Source organism: Mobula birostris, chromosome 2 (genome assembly GCF_030028105.1).
Source record: "Mobula birostris isolate sMobBir1 chromosome 2, sMobBir1.hap1, whole genome shotgun sequence".
NCBI lineage: Eukaryota > Metazoa > Chordata > Chondrichthyes > Myliobatiformes > Myliobatidae > Mobula > Mobula birostris.
The window spans coordinates 69,309,862-69,328,778 of NC_092371.1; the positions used below are offsets into that span (position 1 = coordinate 69,309,862).

Genomic DNA, 18,917 nt, shown 5'->3' on the forward strand with positions numbered 1-18,917 from the left:
GCATCTGCTCCGAGGATGAGGCTTTCCGTTCCAGGACATCTCAAATGTCCTCTTTCTTTAAGGATCGTGGTTTCCCTTCTATGGTGATCAATGATGCCCTCACCCGCATCTCCTCCATTTCCCGCACTTTGGCCCTCACCCCATCTTCCCGCCACCACAGCAGGGACAGAGTTCCCCTTGTCCTCACCTACCACCCCACCAGCCTCCGGATCCAGCACATTATCTTCCGCAACTTCTGCCACCTTCAACAGGACCCCACCACTAAGCACATCTTTCCCTCTCCACCCCTCTCCGCTTTCCGCAGGGATCAATCCCTTTGCGACTCACTTATCCGCACGTCCATCCCCACGGATCTCCCACCCGGCACTTATCCCTGTAAGCGTAAGTGCTACACCTGTCCCTATACCTCCTCTCTTGCCACCATTCAGGGCCCCAAACAGTTCTTCCAGGTGAGACAACACTTCACTTGTGAATCTGTTGGGGTCATCTATTGCATCCAGTGCTCCCAGTGCGGCCTCCTCTACATCGGTGAAACCCAACGCAGATTGGGGGACCACTTCGTCGAGCACCTCCACTCCGTCTGCCACAACAGACAGCATCTCCCGGTAGCCACCCACTTCAACTCTGCTTCCCAATTCGATTCAGATATGTCCATACATGGCCTCTTCTACTGCCATGATGAGGCTAAACTCAGGTTGGAGGAGCAACACCTCATATACCATCTAGGTAGTCTCCAGCCCCTTGGTATGAACATAGAATTCTCCAACTTCCGGTAATTCCCTCCCCCTCCCTTCCTCTATCCCTATTTCGCATCACCTCCCTCATAGTTCCGCCTCCTTCTACTACTGTTCTCCTGCCAATCACCTCCCTGCTTCCCCTCCCCCACCCCTTTGTCTTAAAAATTACTGTTTTTTTCAACTACCAGCATTCTTCAAACCCTCCCCAAAGTTCTTCCTTCAGTCCTGACGAAGGGTTTCGGCCGAAACGTCGACTAATCTTTTCAACTGATGCTGACTGACCTGCTGACTTCCTCCAGCACATTGTGAATGTTCCATCAAAAGCAAGCCAACAACTAAATATAAGATTGAAAGAGTCAAAGGACATTTATTGTCAAAATATGTATGCAGTATACAACTCTGAGATTCATCTTTCCACAGACAGCCATGATACAAAGAAATATCAAAGAAAATATCAAACATCCAACATGCGAAAAAGAACAACTGAAAACAGGATATAAAACATCAAACCACAGTAATTGAAATAGTCTAGGAATGTTCAATTTAGTTCAGTTCAGTTCAATTTAGTGCTGGGTCAATCAACAATCTAAAGTTGACCATCCCTTGTGAAAATTCCCGATATCCTTGTGCACTCAGTGAGAAAATGGAATTTATAATCCTATCGGGCATTTGTAACATTCAAACAATATCCTATTTTCACCTGAATAATACACATGAGGAATGAAAAACAATGCACTTGATAAGATTCAACTACTGTTTTACGAGACCGGCTTGGAAAGGCTAGATATCAAACAAGAGACATTAAATAATCCTGAAAGGAGAAACAAGAAAAATATCTGCTTTATATTTCTTTGAAAAATACTCTTTACACACTGAACTTTCATTCGTTACATAAAGAAAACACTCTGATATTTTTTCTTCAAATAGTTGTGTCTCTGTTGAATGTTATTTTGCTCAACCTGCCCATGCTAACTACAGCTGTCTGCTAGTGCCAATTTCCTGTGTTTGGTCCATAACCCTCCAAGACCTTTCCCTCTATATACCCAGCTGAATGCCTCTTAAATATTGTAATTGTATCTGCTTCAATCACGACCTCTGGCGGTTCATTCCAATTACTTAATCTCTTCTGTATAAAGCAGTTAGGTCCCTTCTAAATGTGTTATCTCTTATCTCGTATCTGTACCCTCTACTTTTAGAGTCCCAATTCTGGGGAAAAGACTGACTTTATCCATATCCCTCATGATTTTATAAACTTCTAAGTAAGAAGTCACTCCACATTCCACTATGCTTGAAGGAATAAGGATCAAGTGTGATCAACCTCAACTCCATCATGGATGTCCTAAGCCTGGCTGTGAAAGAAGGGTTGGGCATGGGGCTAGCAACCCCATCCTGTTAAAAGTCAGTGCTATAGAAACGCCAACAGAAACTCCAATGACCTCATTCCCGAAAAAGTAACGATCTAAGAAAATGGGCTACACTTGAAAGACTGCCCCAGGATAGATAACTCTGGCAGGTGCTGTCGGAGGGCCCATGCCCTAGTAGGGGTGATGGGCTTATGTAAATTAACCAACCTTTCCCTATAATTTTAGACCCTCTAGTCCAGGCAGCATCCTCATAAATCTATTTTACACCCTCTCCAGCTTGATGATATCCTTCCTATAACAGGGTAACCATATGCTTACCTCAGGAGTCCCACAAAAAGTAGAAGTTGTTCCTGATGGCTCTATTACCTCTTTACAAAGACCAAAGTCTGTTAGTACAATATGACCCTGAAATATGAAAAAGGTCACATCAACTGGATGCTGAAACTATTCTTTAAATTATTAACAAATTGGGATATTTGTTAATAATACCTGAGAATCAAGGAGGATGTTTTCAGGCTTTAAATCCCTGGAATACAAAGTAAGATTGAAAACTCAACTGCAGAACTTTTGAATTTTGGCAAAAAAAAGAACTAAAATTTTTGCAACAAAACTCACCTATACACAATGTTGAGTGAGTGCAGGTATCCTATTGCACTGGCAACCTCTGAGGCATAAAATCTTGCTCTGGGCTCGGGGAAAGTGTGTTCTCGTTGTAAATGGAAGAAAAGCTGCAATTAAAGGCCACGAGTGAATGGGTGTAAAGTACTAAATCTTGATTCTGGCAGGGAATCAGAATCAGGTTTAATAGCACCAGCATACTTTGTGAAATTTGTTGTCTTTGTGACAGCAGTACAATGCAATACATAATAGCAGATAAGAGCTGTGAATTGCAGTATGTATAAATATAAGGGGTCGATGTGGGGGGGGGGGGTGGGGGGATAAGATTTTTGGATAATTGGCTCTCTTCCAGGGAAGGTGGGACCTGTTTAAAAAGGGATGGGTTGTACCTGAACTGGAGGGGAACTAGCGAGAAGGTTTGTTAATGCTGCATGGTGGGGTTTAAAATAAAGTTACAGGAATGGGGACTAGAGTGCTAAAACAGTTAGTGGAGAGATCATGAAGGCAGATATTGCTAAGACCTCAGACAAACTTAAGAATCAAAAGGTTGAGCAACTAGTGTTGTGAGCTGCATATATTTCAATGCAAGAAGTATTGTAGGAAAGGTGGATGATAGAGCTGAAGATGAGGTAACTAGCTTATAAGCACAGGCAATGTGCAGTAAGGAGAGACTGTTGATAAGGCAAAATTGCAGTCAACAGGATGAGTTGCAATGTAAAAGGCAGACAAATCGAAAAGGGTGAATATAGGACTGAAGGTGTTGTATTTGAATGCGCGCAGTATACAGAATAAGGCAGATGAACTTGCAGCACAGTTGCAGATTGGCAGGTATGATGTTGTTGGCATCACTGAATCATGGCTGAAAGAAGATTATAGCTGGGAGCTTAATGTCCAAGGATACACATTGTATTGAAAGGATAGGCAGGAAGGCAGAGAGGGTGGCATTGCTGGATCAGCAAAAATGAAATCAAATTATTAGAAAGAGATTACATAGGTTTGGAAGGTGTTGAATCATTGTGGATAGAGATAATGAACTGCAAGGGTACAAATACCCTGATGGGAGTTTTATACAAACTCCCAAACAGTAGCTAGGATGTGGTATACAAATTATAACGGGAGATAGAAAATGCATGCCAAAAAGTCATGGGGGGTTCAATATGCAGGTAGATTGGAAAAATCAGGTTGGTGCTGGATTCCAGGTGCGGTTATTTCTAGAGTGCCTACGAGATTGCTTTTTAGAGCAGCTTGTGGTTGAGCCCACTAGGTGATCAGCTATTCTGGATTGGGTGTTGTGCAATGAGTAGAGACCTTAAAGTAAGAGAACCCTTAGGGGCAAGTGATCATAATATGATCGAATTCACCCTGAAATTTGAGAAGGAGAAGCTAATGCCTGATGTATCAGTATTACAGTGGAGTAAAAGGAACTACAGAGGAGTTTGCCAGAATTGATTGGAAAAGAACACTGGCAGGGATAAGGGCAGAGCATCAATGGCTGGAATTTCTGGAAGCAATTTGGAAGGCACAAGATACATACATCACAAATAGGAAGAAGTATTCCAAATGAAAGATGACAGAACTGTGACTAACAAGACAAGTAAAAGCCAACATAAAAGCCAAAGAGAGGGCATATAATAGAGCAAAAATTAGTGGGAAGTTAAAGGATTAAGAAGCTTTTAGAAATCAATAGAAGGCTACTAAAAAGCCATTAATAAGGTAAAGATGGAATACAAAAGTAAGCTAGCCAATAATATTAAAGAGGATATCAAAAATTTCCTAAGATACATAAAGTGTAAAAGAGAGGGTAAAGTGGATATCGGACCGTGGGAAGACGATGTTGGATAGTAATGGGGGAGAAGGAAATGGCGGATGAACTGAATAAGTATTTTGCATCAGTCTTCACAGTGGAAGACACTAGTTTTATGGTGGAAGTTCCAGGTGTCAGGGGTCATGAAGTGTGTGAAGTTACCGTTACTAGAGAGAAAATTCTTGGGAAACTGAAAGGTCTGAAGGTAGATAAGTCACCTGGACCAGATGGCTTCTAAAAGAGGTAGCTGAGGAGATTACTAATGATCTTTCAAGAATCACTAGATTCCAGAATGGTTCTAGAAGACTGGAAAATAGCAAATGTCACTCAATTCTTCAAGAAGAGAGAGAGGCAGAAGAAAGGAAACTACAGGCCAGTTAGTCTGTAGTTCGTGGTTGGGAAGATGTTGGAGTCGATTATCAAGGATGAGGTCTCAGAGTACTTGGAGGCACATGGTAAAATAGGCCATAGTCAGCATTGTTTCATCAAGGGGAAGTCTTTTCTGACAAATCTGTTGGAATTCTCTGAAGAAACTACAAGCAGGATAGACAAAGGAGAATCAGTTGATGTGTTCTTGGATTTTCAGAAGGCATTTGACAAGATGCCACACATGAGGCTGCTTAACAAGTTATGAGCCCATGGTATTACAGGAAAGATTCAAGCGAGGATGAAACAGTGGTGATTGGTAGGAAGCAAAGAGTTGAAATAATGGGGAGCCTTTTCTGACTGGCTGCCGTTGACTAGTGGTGTTCCACAGGGGTCTGTGTTGGAACTGATTCTTTTTAAGTTATATATCAATGATTTGGATGATGGAATTGATGGTTTTGTGCAAAATTTCCAGATGAGAAGGTGGAAAGGTACGTAGTTTTGAGGAAGTAGAGAGGCTACTGAAGGACTTAGACATTAGGAGAAAATTGGCAGACATGTCAGATGGAATACAGTGTTGGGAAGTGTATGGTCGTGCACTTTGGTAGAAGAAATGAAAGGGTTGACTATTTTCTAAATGGAGAGAAGTACAAAAAACTGAGGCACAAAGGATCTTGAGAGACATACAGGATTTCCTAAGGGCGAATGTGTAGGCTGAATCTGTGGTGAGAAAGGCAAATGCAATGATAGCATTCATTTCAAGAGGACTAGAATAGAAAAGCAAGGATGTGATGTTGAGAGTTTATAAAGCATTGGTGAAAGCTCACTTGGAGTACTGGGAGCAGTCTTGGGCCCCTTGTCTTAGAAAGGATGTGCCAACATTGGAGAGGGTTCAAAGGAAGTTCACGAAAATGATTCCAGGATTGAATGGCTTGCCATATGAAGAGTGTTTGTTGGCTCTGGGCCTGTATTCACTTGAATTCAGAAAAATAAAGGGTAACCTCACTGAAATCTTTTGAATGATGAAAGGCCTTGGTAGGGTGGATGTGGAGAGGATGCTTTCTATGGCGGGAGAGTTTAAGACCAGAGGACACAGCCTCAGAATAGAGGGGTATCCTTTCAGAATGGAGATGAGGAGGAATTTCTTTAGACAGAGAGTGGTGAATCTGTGGAATTCTTTGCCACAGGCAGCTCTGGAGGCCAAGTCTTTATGTATATTTAAGGCAGAGGTTGATAGATTCTTGATTGGTCAGAGCATGAAGGGATGTACGGAGAAGGCAGGAGGGAGATTGGGGCTGAGAGGAAAATAAGATCAGCTACGATGAAATGGCAGAGCAGACTCGATGGGCCAAATGGACGAATTCTGCTCCTCTATCTTTTGGTATTATGGTCTTATATATGAAATAGTTAAATTAAATAAGTAGTACAAAAATAGAAATACAAAAGTGGTGAGTGTCCATTCAGAAATCAGATGGCAGAGGGGAAGAAGGTGTTCCTGAATCATTGAGTGTGTGCCTTCAGGCGTTTGTACCTTCTAACAGATGGTAGCAATGAGAACAAGGCATGACCTGGATGATGGGAGTCCTTAATGATGGATGCCACCTTTTTGAGGCATCGTTCCTTGAAGATGTCCTGGATACTATGGAGTCAGCTGGAATAAATTTATACGAATGGCTTCTGAATTTTCAAGGACTTTCTGATTAGTAGGTATGGTATATAACTTATATCATAAGTAGGAGAATTTATTTTTAACATGGTCTTCTTCCAAGAATATTCTGAACTTCAATTACCCAGGTGTATCTTGTACTTGAAAAACATAGCATTGTTCTGTCCTGCTCACCATGTATTTCTCTTTCCTCGATCCCATTTAAAGGACACAAATATATTGCAAATCAAATTCTCATTAAATTAAAGCCGTATTTTCGATGTTCCGCTCTGAACATCCACATCAACGTGACTACTACTCTCACTTTTATTCTGTTTTATGGTATCAACCCTGTCTCTGCATGTCTGCCCTCAAAACCTCCAACATTGTTTTGATAGTTTTAAATTTAATTACTCCAGTGTTCTTTTGACACTTCTTCATAACCTCCAGCTCATCAGAAACTCTGTTCTCATAACCCCATCTTGCATATTTTGTCTATCACTTTCATGCTCATTCCAAGTTAGGTCATAATTCTTCATAATTTCATTTTTAAAATCCTCACCCCATTGCTTTGCTCTTCCTATATCTCTGTAACCTCCTATACCTTCGTAAGGAAAGTGTTTAATTTCATTCCTCCTAGGCACACCTAAAATGTGTAACACAAAATGGAAATTTGTAAGACAAAATCATGTTAGTCTATAGTGTGTACTGTTTAGAGAAAGCACAAGGGGACCAGTTCACAGCAATAATTTGAGCAAAATTTTTAGAGAATGTGTAATTACTAGTCTATTGCCTGGAGATGTGCATGAATTCATATCATTCAGGTTAGATATTGATGAAGAATGTTTTCCTTCTTACAGACCTGTTGTCTCTCTAAGTTATGTGCCTATGCAGAAGGCCGTCATTAAGAAGATATCTGTTGGTACCACTAAGGGATGGAAAAGTGTTGGAATAAAAGTTAGGTTATTTTTTGTAGGGATCTTTAAAGGAATATTAAAGGGTACCTTCTTGTTGCAAATGGGAATCTTAGGCCAGGTAGTGACTGGTGCTAAGAGCTGGAGCTAAGAATATATATATAGATATAGATAGATAGATGAGAGAGATAGTGAGAAAGAGAGAGAGATTGAGAGATAGATAGATAGAGAGAGAGAGAGAGAGAGAGAGAGAAAGAAATGAAGGGGGAGGACTATCAGATAATTGTGGTTCCCTCCAGCAATATATTGTGTTGCATGGCTGAGTGATTGGTTGCTAGGTACTCTTTTGTCTCTTTTATGACTTCAGTAACTACTTTTTGGTATTTTATTCATAACTGTAATAAATTAATTTCTTATAACCTTTAACACCTGTACAGTAAACACAAGGAATTCTGCAGATGCTGGAAATTCAAGCAACACACATCAAAGTTGCAAAGTTCACCAGCAACTTTGATGTGTGACACCTGTACAGTGTTTCTTTTGTTTGCAGATACCACTTGCCACTGCATTTAAAATATTTTCATTACAACCTTGTAACCTTTGCTGAATGCTCCTCATTTGATTCTGGCTCTGTGCTTTTAGTTTAGCTCTGGAATTCCCCGCCTACTTACTTCACCTCTTCGCTTTTCCTCTTCCCCTCTTATAATCTTGTTTAAACTGACTTTACAGTTGTATTGTCCTGCAGTGACTACTGGGAAAGGCAAACACTCACAGCACTCTGTGGCATCACTCACTACATATTCTACCAAGCATGTGTAATAAATGTTTGGATATGGATGAGAGATGTTCAGATTCAAAATGATTTATTGTCATATATACCAGGATGCAATGAAATGTCTTGCTTGTGTGTCTCTCGCAGGATGATGAAGTGTAAATTTCATATCAAACCTTTTGGAAAAATTCCCCACATCTTAAAGACTCCAGTATTATTTCTCTTCTATGAATACCAACATTAAGAGCTTTTGCTTCACAAACATTCCTTGAACTGTTGACTATATAGACTATGCTCTATACTTATTTCAGACTTCCAGATCTGCAGTTTTATTTTCCTGTCCACTTCATGGAGTTTCCTATTTGCTTTGTTAATAGCTCCAGGAATTAGATAGTCAAAGCATATCAGGAACATTCAAGAGGTCACGAGTACACGCATAGTGATTATAATGTGCGAAACTATTGAAGTGTTTTGTCATGTAGAACAGGACGAAGAATGGAACATAATGAAACAAGGAGAAAAGCAAAGAAACCCATTTACCTGTTCAATATAAATACAATTGCACATTTATAAAGGATCACGATCCACTCACCTCTCCACCATTTAAATAATCAAGAACAAAATAGAGCTTTTCGGTTGTTTGAAAGGAATAATGGAGCCCAACCAGAAAAGGATGCTTGAGATTTTTCAATAGCACATTGCGTTCTGCCATTATGTTCTTTTGCTAATTTAAAATAGGTAACATTAGGTTCTGAGCAAGCAACAGCAGAATAAATTTATACATTCGTTAGTCAATACATTTAAAATAATATGCTTTATTTTTATAGATTTTGCAATGGTGGGAACTCATACGAAGTTGATTCTCACTAGCGTATTTCTGATTATAATTGTCTACATTACCAATCACCAGTCATACATTTACTTTAGCAATGAATTTACACAGTGGTACCATTGTGTTGTTAGATCAGTGATTGCTCTTTTGCCTCAGGATAAAGTTGGTCAGTTCCATTTCAGAGATTTGTACACAAAATCTAAGTTTAGAGTGCAGCACAGAGCACAACATTTAGGCCTACATTTCATGGAGTACTGAGGAAATTCTTCCTTCTTTCATCTGGGACCTTAAAGCAATGATTACAAACAGATCACATAGAGCTATTTGGAAGGGGAATAAGTATTGAGTATAAGCATATACTCAAGAGGCACATAGTGCCGAAATGGGTCCCTCAGCCAAATTTATCCATGTCACCATGATGCCCAGCTAAGATAATCCCATTTTCCCTCTATTCCTTTCCTATCCAAGTACCCTTTCAAATGGCTTTTAAACACAGGTTCTGTATCTGCCTCTGTCACTTCCACTGGCAGTCCATTCTCTAGATACTAAAATAAGGGGTGAGGGAAGGTGGGAATAAGAAGTTTTTCAATTAGCGACTAAAAACTGGTGGGATAATGTAGGGCTGAATGCGTTCATTCTTTATTATACCATTCTGCAATTCTACGGATCTCTTACTACTGCCCTGAACAATATAGAACATAGAACAGTACCGCCCATGAACAGGCCCTCCAGCCCACGATGTCTGTGATGAACATGATGCCAAATTAAACTAAATCACTTCTGCTTGCATATGATCCATATTCTTCCATTCTCTGCATATTCAGCTCTCAAGCTAAAAGCCTCATGAGTGCCACCATTGTATCTCTTACTGCCTCTACCCTACAACTCCCTGGGTAAAAAAAAAAATTTGCCCTGCACATCTCCTTTAAAGTTCCCTATTTCACCTTGAACACAATGTCCTCTAGTATTTGACACTCCCTACCTGGAATAAGATTATGGCCGTCTATCATATGCCTTTCATAATTTTATAAACTTCTGTCAGGTCTCTCAGAACAGAAATGGTCATCATTAAATTATTATTTTAATATTATGCTGTGCTCAAATTGGTTCTGTTTCTTTCATTATATCAGTGACAATATTTATAAAATAGAGCATTCATTATAAAGGAATGGATCAGCTTGGAGCCATGAAGATGCTAAGTAATTGCATATCTTTCTTTCCTACTAACTTCACCAATGATCTTCAATACAGTGTCAAGCTGCCACAGGCAGGTCCATTTTAAAAAAGGGAGTATATCATGGTGGTGTTCATGTAAGAGAACAATTTTATATTTAGTACCTAAAAACACTGAGAAAATTATTGTCATCTTTGCTTATTCTTCCATTTCACTATCTGAACCAAAATTCTGAAATTTGAAGTTCAAAGTAAACTTATTATCAAAGTACATACACGTCACCATATACAACCCTGAGAGTCATTTTCTTGTGGGCATACTCGATAAATCTATGGAATAATAACTATAATAGAATGGGTGTTCAGCCAGACTGCAGAAGACAACAAACTGTGCAAATACGAAGAGAAAGAAATGAAAATAATAAATAAGCAATAAATATCGAGAACATGAGATAAAGAATCCTTGTGGAAACATTTCAATGATGGGGCAATTGAAGTTATCCCCTTTGGTTCAAGAGCCCATTGGTTGTGGGGTGATAACTGTTTCTGAACCTGATGGTGTGAATCCTGAGGCTCCTGTTCCTTCTTCCTGATGGCAGCAGTGAGAGGAGAGCATGACCTCGGTGGTGGAGGTCCCTGATTATGGATGCTGCTTTCCTGTGTTCAAAGCTCCGTATAGATGTGCTCAATGGCCTTAGCCGTGATAGACTATTTTTTGTAGAATTTTCCATGCAAGGGCATTGGTGTTTCCATACCAGGCTTTAATGCAGCCAGTCAATATACTCTCCACCACACATTTATAGAAGTTTGTCAAAGCTTTAGCTGTCTTGCCAAATCTTCTCAAACTCCAAAGGAAGTAGAGGCATTGATGTACTTTCTTTGTAATTGCACTTTATGTGCCGGGACAGGACAGGTCCTCCAAAATGATAACACCAATAAACTTAAAGTTGCTGACCTTCTCTACCTCTGATCCTATAATGAGAGCTGGGTCATGGACCTCTGGCTTCCTCCTCCTGAAGTCAATAATCTGCTCTATAAAACTCTGTTAATCTTACATACTCCGTTCTTGGCGGTACTGGATTAACAGATTTTCCATGGTATTTAATTCACTTGTGTGCTCAATTTTAAACGGTAGTGAACCAAGTAGATTGAATAGGACTGTGAGGAACCCTGGTGAGTTTAAAGAGAGTGTAGAAACCAAGCCTTAGTGAGTTTAAAGTGAATGTGGGAACTGGATGTTAAAGAGAGTGTGGGATGAACATATGGTGGCCAAACCACCATAACTTCGGAACAATCAGATGGTGGATAATTAGATTTTTACTTCGCCTTTCAAACATGTAGCATTCTTTCCTGCTGTTCCCTATTTAAATCCCTCAGATTTTGTTTCTGTCCTATCACTGTACTGATCTGGCCCCGACCAAGGACATGATCATTGAATTATTTCTCATCGTGATTTACCGATAACTAAACAGGTTCGTATTCCTGCTACCAGCTCAAGTTTTAGCACCCAAGCATTTGTAGTACTTCTGCTGTTTAATTTAATTAAATAGCGCAGGAAATAATACTGTTACTGAATTTGGATATTTTTTGGACTGAAAAAATTTCTTCAGGGCCCAATCGTCCACCAGTGAAGGGATGCAGAGTAAAATTTAATATATTGAAATACACACTTCAGAAGAAAGACATTTTAGATAGCTTCATACATACCTCATTTTTTTTAAGGATCATTTTCTTCTGCAAGACTTTGATGGCATAAAATCTGCCATCGGATTTGCGTTTCGCAAGAAGAACCTAAATCAACATTAACAATTTAGGATTGAAGTTCCAACTGTACATTAAATGCTGACTATAGAATTTACAAGTTATAGCCTTTGTCAGATTATACACTGGAACCTTACTTTGCACCCAGGATGCATTCTTTGTAATGACTGCACTAGTGGAAATAGCACTTAAAGGTATCGCAAGGCACCTTCTAGAGGTGCGTTACTGATAGTTGAGAGGACACTGGCCTGCTGGTAACCCCACAGCAATGAAATAGTTAAAGGGATCACACAGGTGTGTGGCCTGGCATGCAGTGAGCCGCTGAGACAATGTTGATTTTGATAGAGTTGGAGTGAGCAGACTGGCAATACTCACTCCACATTTTAACAAGACTGCTTGGATGCTTTGCGACCTCCTGCTGAATGTCATGGAAGCTGCCACCTCTCCCCTCTTTGCTTTGCTCTCGATTCACTGGTTATTAAACTTGTCACCACGGAGAAATCACCGAAGTGCGGCCAAAAAGCGGGAGGAGAGAGAGCAGCACGCCTGCGCGTGCGCAGCCCTCCGGTGAAAAATGATATCGTATCTGAATTCTGATTTGATGGAGAATGGACGTGAAAGCACAAAGGAACATCTGGAGAAATTTCTGAAACGCTCGTTCGCTGTTGTCGTTACTGCGTGGTTGGGAATCTTTCGGAGGGTAGGCCTCAAAATCCCCGGCTTTGCCTGCTGTTGGCGACCGAGGTTGAGGTCGAATCGTTCAGACAGAGATGGCGCTCAGTCCTCGGTGTTGGAGAGCTGATCAGAGCTCGAAGTTTTCGGATGACTCAGAGTCGGACTGTGGTCAGCATGGCAGGGAGAGTTTTTCTTCCCGCTCCCGTCTGCGTGAGATATGGTACATTTGAGAACCTTTGAACTTTACTGTGCTCGTGGACTTCTTCATCAAGTTATGGTATTGTTGCACTGTTGTAACTATATGTTATAATTATGTGGTTTTGTCACTTTTTTCAGTCTTGGTCTGTCCTGTGTTTTGTGATATCACACCAGAGGAAATATTGTATTATTTCTTAATGCATGCATTACTAAATGACAATAAAAGAGGACTACGTGTCTTCATAATCTAAAAAAGGAGGAGGTTGAAGCTTTCATCACAACCAGCAGAAGCAGATAAGATAGACTGCAGAATCTGAGTGGCCTGACGACACACAGAACAACTGCTGCCAGTCCTCAACAACGGCCAGAGTATAGCACAAGTCAGTGTTGAGTTATGAAGCTCCACTCCAAACAGGTCCATATGATTAAGAGACCCCAATGTCACTGCTGCAAGGGTTCATGCAAATTTCTCACCATAGCAGTGAACTGCTGGAGAGTGCATATTCCATTTACACGTAGGTTTATACTCAAAGATTCAAAGTACATTTATTATCAATGTATGTATCCAGGACAAAAAGCATTGTCATAATAGTGGTCTACAGGTTAGAACTAAGCAGGGTACAAGTGTGTTCAAATTATTTCTGGCTATTTCTGATCTAACAGATTTAAACATATATAAAGCGATACGCTCATTTGTGGAAACTGTCTTTTATGTCCGATGTTGATCTCACATAATGAAAAATAGTGCACATCTTTTTAAAAGTCACTCTATTGAAAGTGGGATAAAATGTAAATAAATAGTGGAACTGCTTTACAATTGCTTTTGAAGGAGAAACTTTTTAACAGTATAAATAAGGTTAAATAGAAACGGAAGCAAAATAGTAGTAAAGCAATTCACTTACTTTCCCAAAACTCCCTTTTCCAATAACTTTTAGAAAGTCAAAGTCTGTTGGCTTGGCGCTGTAAAGAAATGCGTTTTAAGTGAAATACAGTATTTTCAAGTAAAATAGGTTGTTATTCTGGAGTCAAAATAAACTTACAAAGGATTAGCTGAGGGGCCCAGGTTGATATCACTTTGTTTTGACATGCTCTGTAAGAGAAGATTTGGATAACATGTTTAAAGGAGCGAAATCTGCTTGTTAAATGATGATAATATGAATCTGAAAGACTGATGTATTGAAATAGCAAAACAAGAATGAAAACTATTTTCTCCTTATTGGAGTTCCTCTATCATGAAAGTGATCCTTTTCAGTTTCTTAAAACTCTATTTTCTAAGGCCAAGGGCTGAAAAGGAAAAAAAAAATTTATTTTTTGAAGTTTACATCTTTAAACTATCTTTTGACCATTATAGTATAATGAAATGTAGTAGCCAGTTCCCACTTTGCTTTGATTGAAAAGAGACTGAGAAATTTTGGAGGAGGAAAGGCTTGCATTATAGTTATGATGCTATTCATAAGGGATGTGTCCTAGGAAATTAACAATGATTCTGAATGAATAAAAAAGTTAACAACTATGAACAAATATTACTGTGGGGTTATGCCCTGTAGGACATACACTCAGTGGCCATTTTGTTAGGAATCTCCATTACCTAATAAAGTGACCACTGAGTGTATGATCGTGGACTTTGGCTGCTGTAGCCCATCCACTTAGAACTAATTTCTTTTCCATCCTGATGTTTGGTCTGAACAACAACTGAACCTCTTGACAATGTCTGCATGCTTTTATGGATTGAATTGCTGCCACATAATTGGTTGATTAGATATTTACATTAACTAGTAGGTGTACAGGTGTATCTAATAAAGAGGCCAATGACTGTATGTATCCCTGATGTCACCAATCAATGGGCATTTTGTAAGAATGTAAGAGATGGGGCAGGAAGAATCCATACACACTACTTGAAACTGGTCTTCCCATTAAGGTAATAGTTTGATTGTTAGCATCTGCAGCACTTCTTCATCCCAATAACGCTTGAATACCTTATGTGATGCCAAACCAAGTTATCAGACGATTGATGCTAATGAGAGAGATAAGGGAGACAATGGAGAAACGTTCAAAATGTTAATAACAGAGGAGAGTGAGATTAACGGAAAAGAAACACAATTCAGAATATTGACAGATCGGTTGCTTTGAACCTGAACTGTTTGAAGTCTGATGGACAGGCGATACCCCAGCAGGGGGATAAAAAGAACAGGTTCACTAAGGCACAACACACCATGAGATCACGAGATAACGAGACCCTGGAAGAGCGGTGTGCCCCCACAAGTTGGTGGGAGTTTGGAGGTCCGGTTCGTGGGAACCGACCATTGACTCACAGGGTGTAAAGGTACGATCGGTGGGAACCTGGTGTGTGTGTCCGCCCTTGCCTGGGTGCCGGGTTCACCGTGGAAGAACGCTCTTATCCGGAATGGAGGGGTCACAGTCGGTGACCACAGCAGGATAGAAGACATAAAAGGGTCCGCCCGAAAACCAGCTGCGAAGACATCAAAGGTCTGACCGAATCAAACGGCAATCTCTCCCCCCTCCAATGGCACAACAGCGATTACTGTGAACTGTACTAAGCTGAACTGAACTCTTCATCACTTAAGACTGATCATTTTACCCCTAGACTGCGATAGAGCTTGGTTTGATTCCTATTACCCTAGTTCTGCGTACATGTGTGTATTAACATTGCTAATCTGTTGCATTTATATCCTTACGATTAGAGTACTGTGTTACTTATTTCTTTAATAAAACTTTATTAGTTCCTTGTAATCCAGACTCCAACTAGTGGTCCATTTCTGCTGGTTTGGCAACCCAGTTACGGGGTACGTAACATAAGTGGGGCCTCATCTGTGATTTTGAACACCAAGTTTGGGACTGGGTAAATTGATTGGGTTAAAATTCCCGAAAGAAAGAAAGGGCAAACAGAAGAAATGGAGATTGAGGAATTTCTAAAGGCGCCAACCTTGGAGGTATTAGAGGATGCCAGGAAATCAGAATTGGCAACTGTTGCCAAAAGGTTGAATCTTTTTAAGGGGAAGTTGACAATGAGGAGAGGGGAGGTGCACAGAGCTATCATTGAGCATTATGTATCGAAAGGTGTGTTTCCCCAAGGGGAGCTGGAGGTGGTATCTATGGGCAAACCTGGTGGAGAAGCAGTACAGCTGCAGATGGAAAAATTGAGACTCGAGCATAAGTTCCAGGTAAAACAGCTGGAACGAGAAGAGAGGGACAGGCAGTTAGAACGAGAAGGGAGAAAGAAACAGAGGGAAAGGGAATTTGAGCTGGAGAAGTTAAGGATGACGCTAGTGCAGGGCCCCATGCCGAACCAAGGTGGAGGGTTCAGGGCGACCCAGGAGGTTAGGCTGGTTCCCCCATTTGAGGAGGCCGATGTTGATCAGTACTTTCTACATTTTGAAAAAGTTGCTGCAAGTCAGGACTGGCCGAGGGATAAGTGGGCTGTTTTGCTTCAGAGCGTACTTAAAGGAAAAGCTCAACAAGCTTACTCGGCATTGTCCGCAGAAGATGCCCAGAGGTATGATGTGGTGAAAGAGGCGATACTCACGATTTATGAGTTGGTCCCGGAGGCATATCAGCAGAGGTTCCGGAATGTGAGGAAGCAGTGGGGCTGCACGTATTTAGAGTTTGCCCGTGAGATGCAGATGTATTGTGAGCGTTGGTGTGCCTCGAAAGGGGTCAATGGGGATTATGACAGACTGCTACAGCTAATACTGATTGAGCAGTTTAAAAGTTGTGTCCCTGAAGGTATGAGGCCCTATCTAGATGAGAAAGAGGCAGAAACCTTAGCCGCAACTGCTAAGTTCGCGGATGAGTACGCGTTAACACACAAAGCGAAGTTTACCCTGAGTAAAAGCTACCACAAGGGTAGTCGAGAGGGCGGAGAGAGTCTGTCGGAAAAGCCAGAAAGTAAGCCGGGGACTAGTGAGAAGGATAAGGAAGACAGGAAGCAGTTTGGTAGGAAGTCTCCTGGGGTCGTAAGCTATAATTGTGGGAAAGCCGGTCACTTTGTGTCCAGGTGCTTTGCCCCAAAGAAGGAGACGGGGAAAGGAAAAATGACGACTCCAACTGGCTGTATTGAGCCGGCAGACAAACTGCTAGGGGAGAAGAGGTCTGATAGAGTTCAGGAAGGGCACGACAAGTTTATTTTGGCCCGATTGGTATCGGTGAAGGAGGAGTCAAACCCAGTTCCAATACGGATCTGGAGAGACACTGGACCTTGTCAGTCACTGATCTTAAGGAGTGTTTTAGACTTTAGTTCAGAGACCGAGACTGGGGAGGTCAGTGTGATAAAAGGCATTGGGAAAAGGACTGAAGCAATACCTTTGCACCAGATACACCTAAAAAGTGACTTGGTCTCCGGACCGGTCACGATAGGGGTGAGGCCCGAAATGCCGATGGAAGACGTGGAGGTCTTATTCGGTAATGACCTCGCCGGTGGAGAGGTGTACCCAGCAGTAAAACTGCCAAGCAAACCTGCCAGGATTGAAGACCCGCCCATAGACACACAGGTTTATCCCGTTTGCGCAGTGACTCGGCGCATGTCCAGAAAGGCTGTCGAAGCGAATGTAGATTTAGCTGAGACATTCTTACCAGCCTTGTACCAGGAGGGGTTAGAAAGTGAGAAGAAGGAGCATAGTAGAGCAGAAGGAAGTAAGGGAGTTGAGGTAGACTTATCATTAGCGAGGAAGGAATTTATACAGGTACAGGAACGAGACCAGGAGCTGATGGTTTTGACGGAGACAGCTCTCTCCGAAGCAGAATTAAAAAGGGAGCCAGTGGGCTATTATGTGAAGGAGGGAGTACTAGTGAGGAAGTGGAGACCAAGTACCGTGCCCCCAGATGAGGAATGGGGGGTGGTGCACCAGGTGGCAGTGCCGAAAATTTATAGGGGCGAGATTTTTAACCTGGCCCACAAGATACCCCTCGGTGGACATTTTGGGGTGAGGAAGACAGTTGATAGAATTATGAAAGAGTTTTACTGGCGGAACATGAGGAAGGATATTGTTGAATATTGTAGGCGATGTCATTTATGTCAGGTGGTAGGAAAGCCAAATCAGCTCCTGCCTAAAGCACCCCTTCCACCAATACCCGCTTTCGGGGAACCTTTTCCCCGAATAATTGTGGATTTTGTCGGTCCCCTGCCCAGAACTGCGAGTGGGTGAGAGTATGTGATGACATTGATGTGCGCCACCACCAGGTTTCCGGAGGCTGTGCCCCTGGCCAGCGTCAAAGCTCCCGCAGTGGTAAAGGCGCTTGTGAAATTTATCACTACGGTGGGACTGCCCAGGGAAATCCAGTCAGATCAGGGGAGTGTCTTCACATCTCACACATTCCGACGGATGTTGGATGAGATGGGAGCAAAGCAGATTTTGGCCTCCGCGTACCACCCAGAGTCCCAAGGGGCGTTGGAACGATTCCACACAACATTAAAGACCATGATTAAAATTTACTGTCAAAAGAATGCTAGGGGCTGGGATGATGCTTTGCCTCTTTTGCTAGTTGCCGTAAGGGACACGGTTCAGGAGTCATTGAGGTTCAGTCCATTCGAGCTCGTCTTCGGTCATCGGCCCAGAGGCCCCCTGACCTTACTGAAAGAGCAATGGTCCAGTCCGGCAGTCCAAGTTAATGTGATTGATTATGTTTTAAAATTTCATGAGAGGCTTAAAAGGATCTGTGACCTTGCCAAAGAAAATCTACGACACTCCCAAACTAAAATGAAACAATGGTATGATAGGCGTGCCCATGAACAAGTGTTTCAAGTGGGCGATCTGGTCTTAGTTCTTCCCAGTGGTAACCAACCCCCTCCAGGCGAGATTCCACGGTCCGTACAAAGTGATTAAAAAGATAGACCCTTTGAATTATGTTATCGAAACGCTGGACAGGCGTAAACCCACACAGTTGGTACACATTAACATGCTAAAAGCTTACCATGATCAGAAAGCAGATCTAGTGGGTGTTATCACGAAAATTAATGAGACTGGGGTGTGAAATGATACCAGGAAAACCCATTTTGAAAAGATGAATATGGTGCCGACCAGATTGGAGAACTCTATCGTTT

At 41.5% G+C, this 18,917-nt stretch overlaps 1 protein-coding gene across 1 annotated transcript in view; it reads right to left on the reverse strand.

Annotated features, from left to right (window-relative positions):
• sgk2a (serum/glucocorticoid regulated kinase 2a) overlaps positions 1–18,917 on the reverse strand; it is a 54,056-nt gene that overhangs the window by 10,500 nt on the left and 24,639 nt on the right. The window contains exons 3-9 of the mRNA XM_072277265.1: positions 13,900–13,949; positions 13,762–13,819; positions 11,933–12,016; positions 8,813–8,944; positions 2,717–2,829; positions 2,591–2,627; positions 2,420–2,506 (exon numbers count right to left, since the gene is read on the reverse strand). Coding sequence (XP_072133366.1) covers positions 2,420–2,506; positions 2,591–2,627; positions 2,717–2,829; positions 8,813–8,944; positions 11,933–12,016; positions 13,762–13,819; positions 13,900–13,946 — 558 coding nt within the window. The 5' untranslated portion in view covers positions 13,947–13,949. The remainder of the gene's footprint in view (positions 1–2,419; positions 2,507–2,590; positions 2,628–2,716; positions 2,830–8,812; positions 8,945–11,932; positions 12,017–13,761; positions 13,820–13,899; positions 13,950–18,917) is intronic.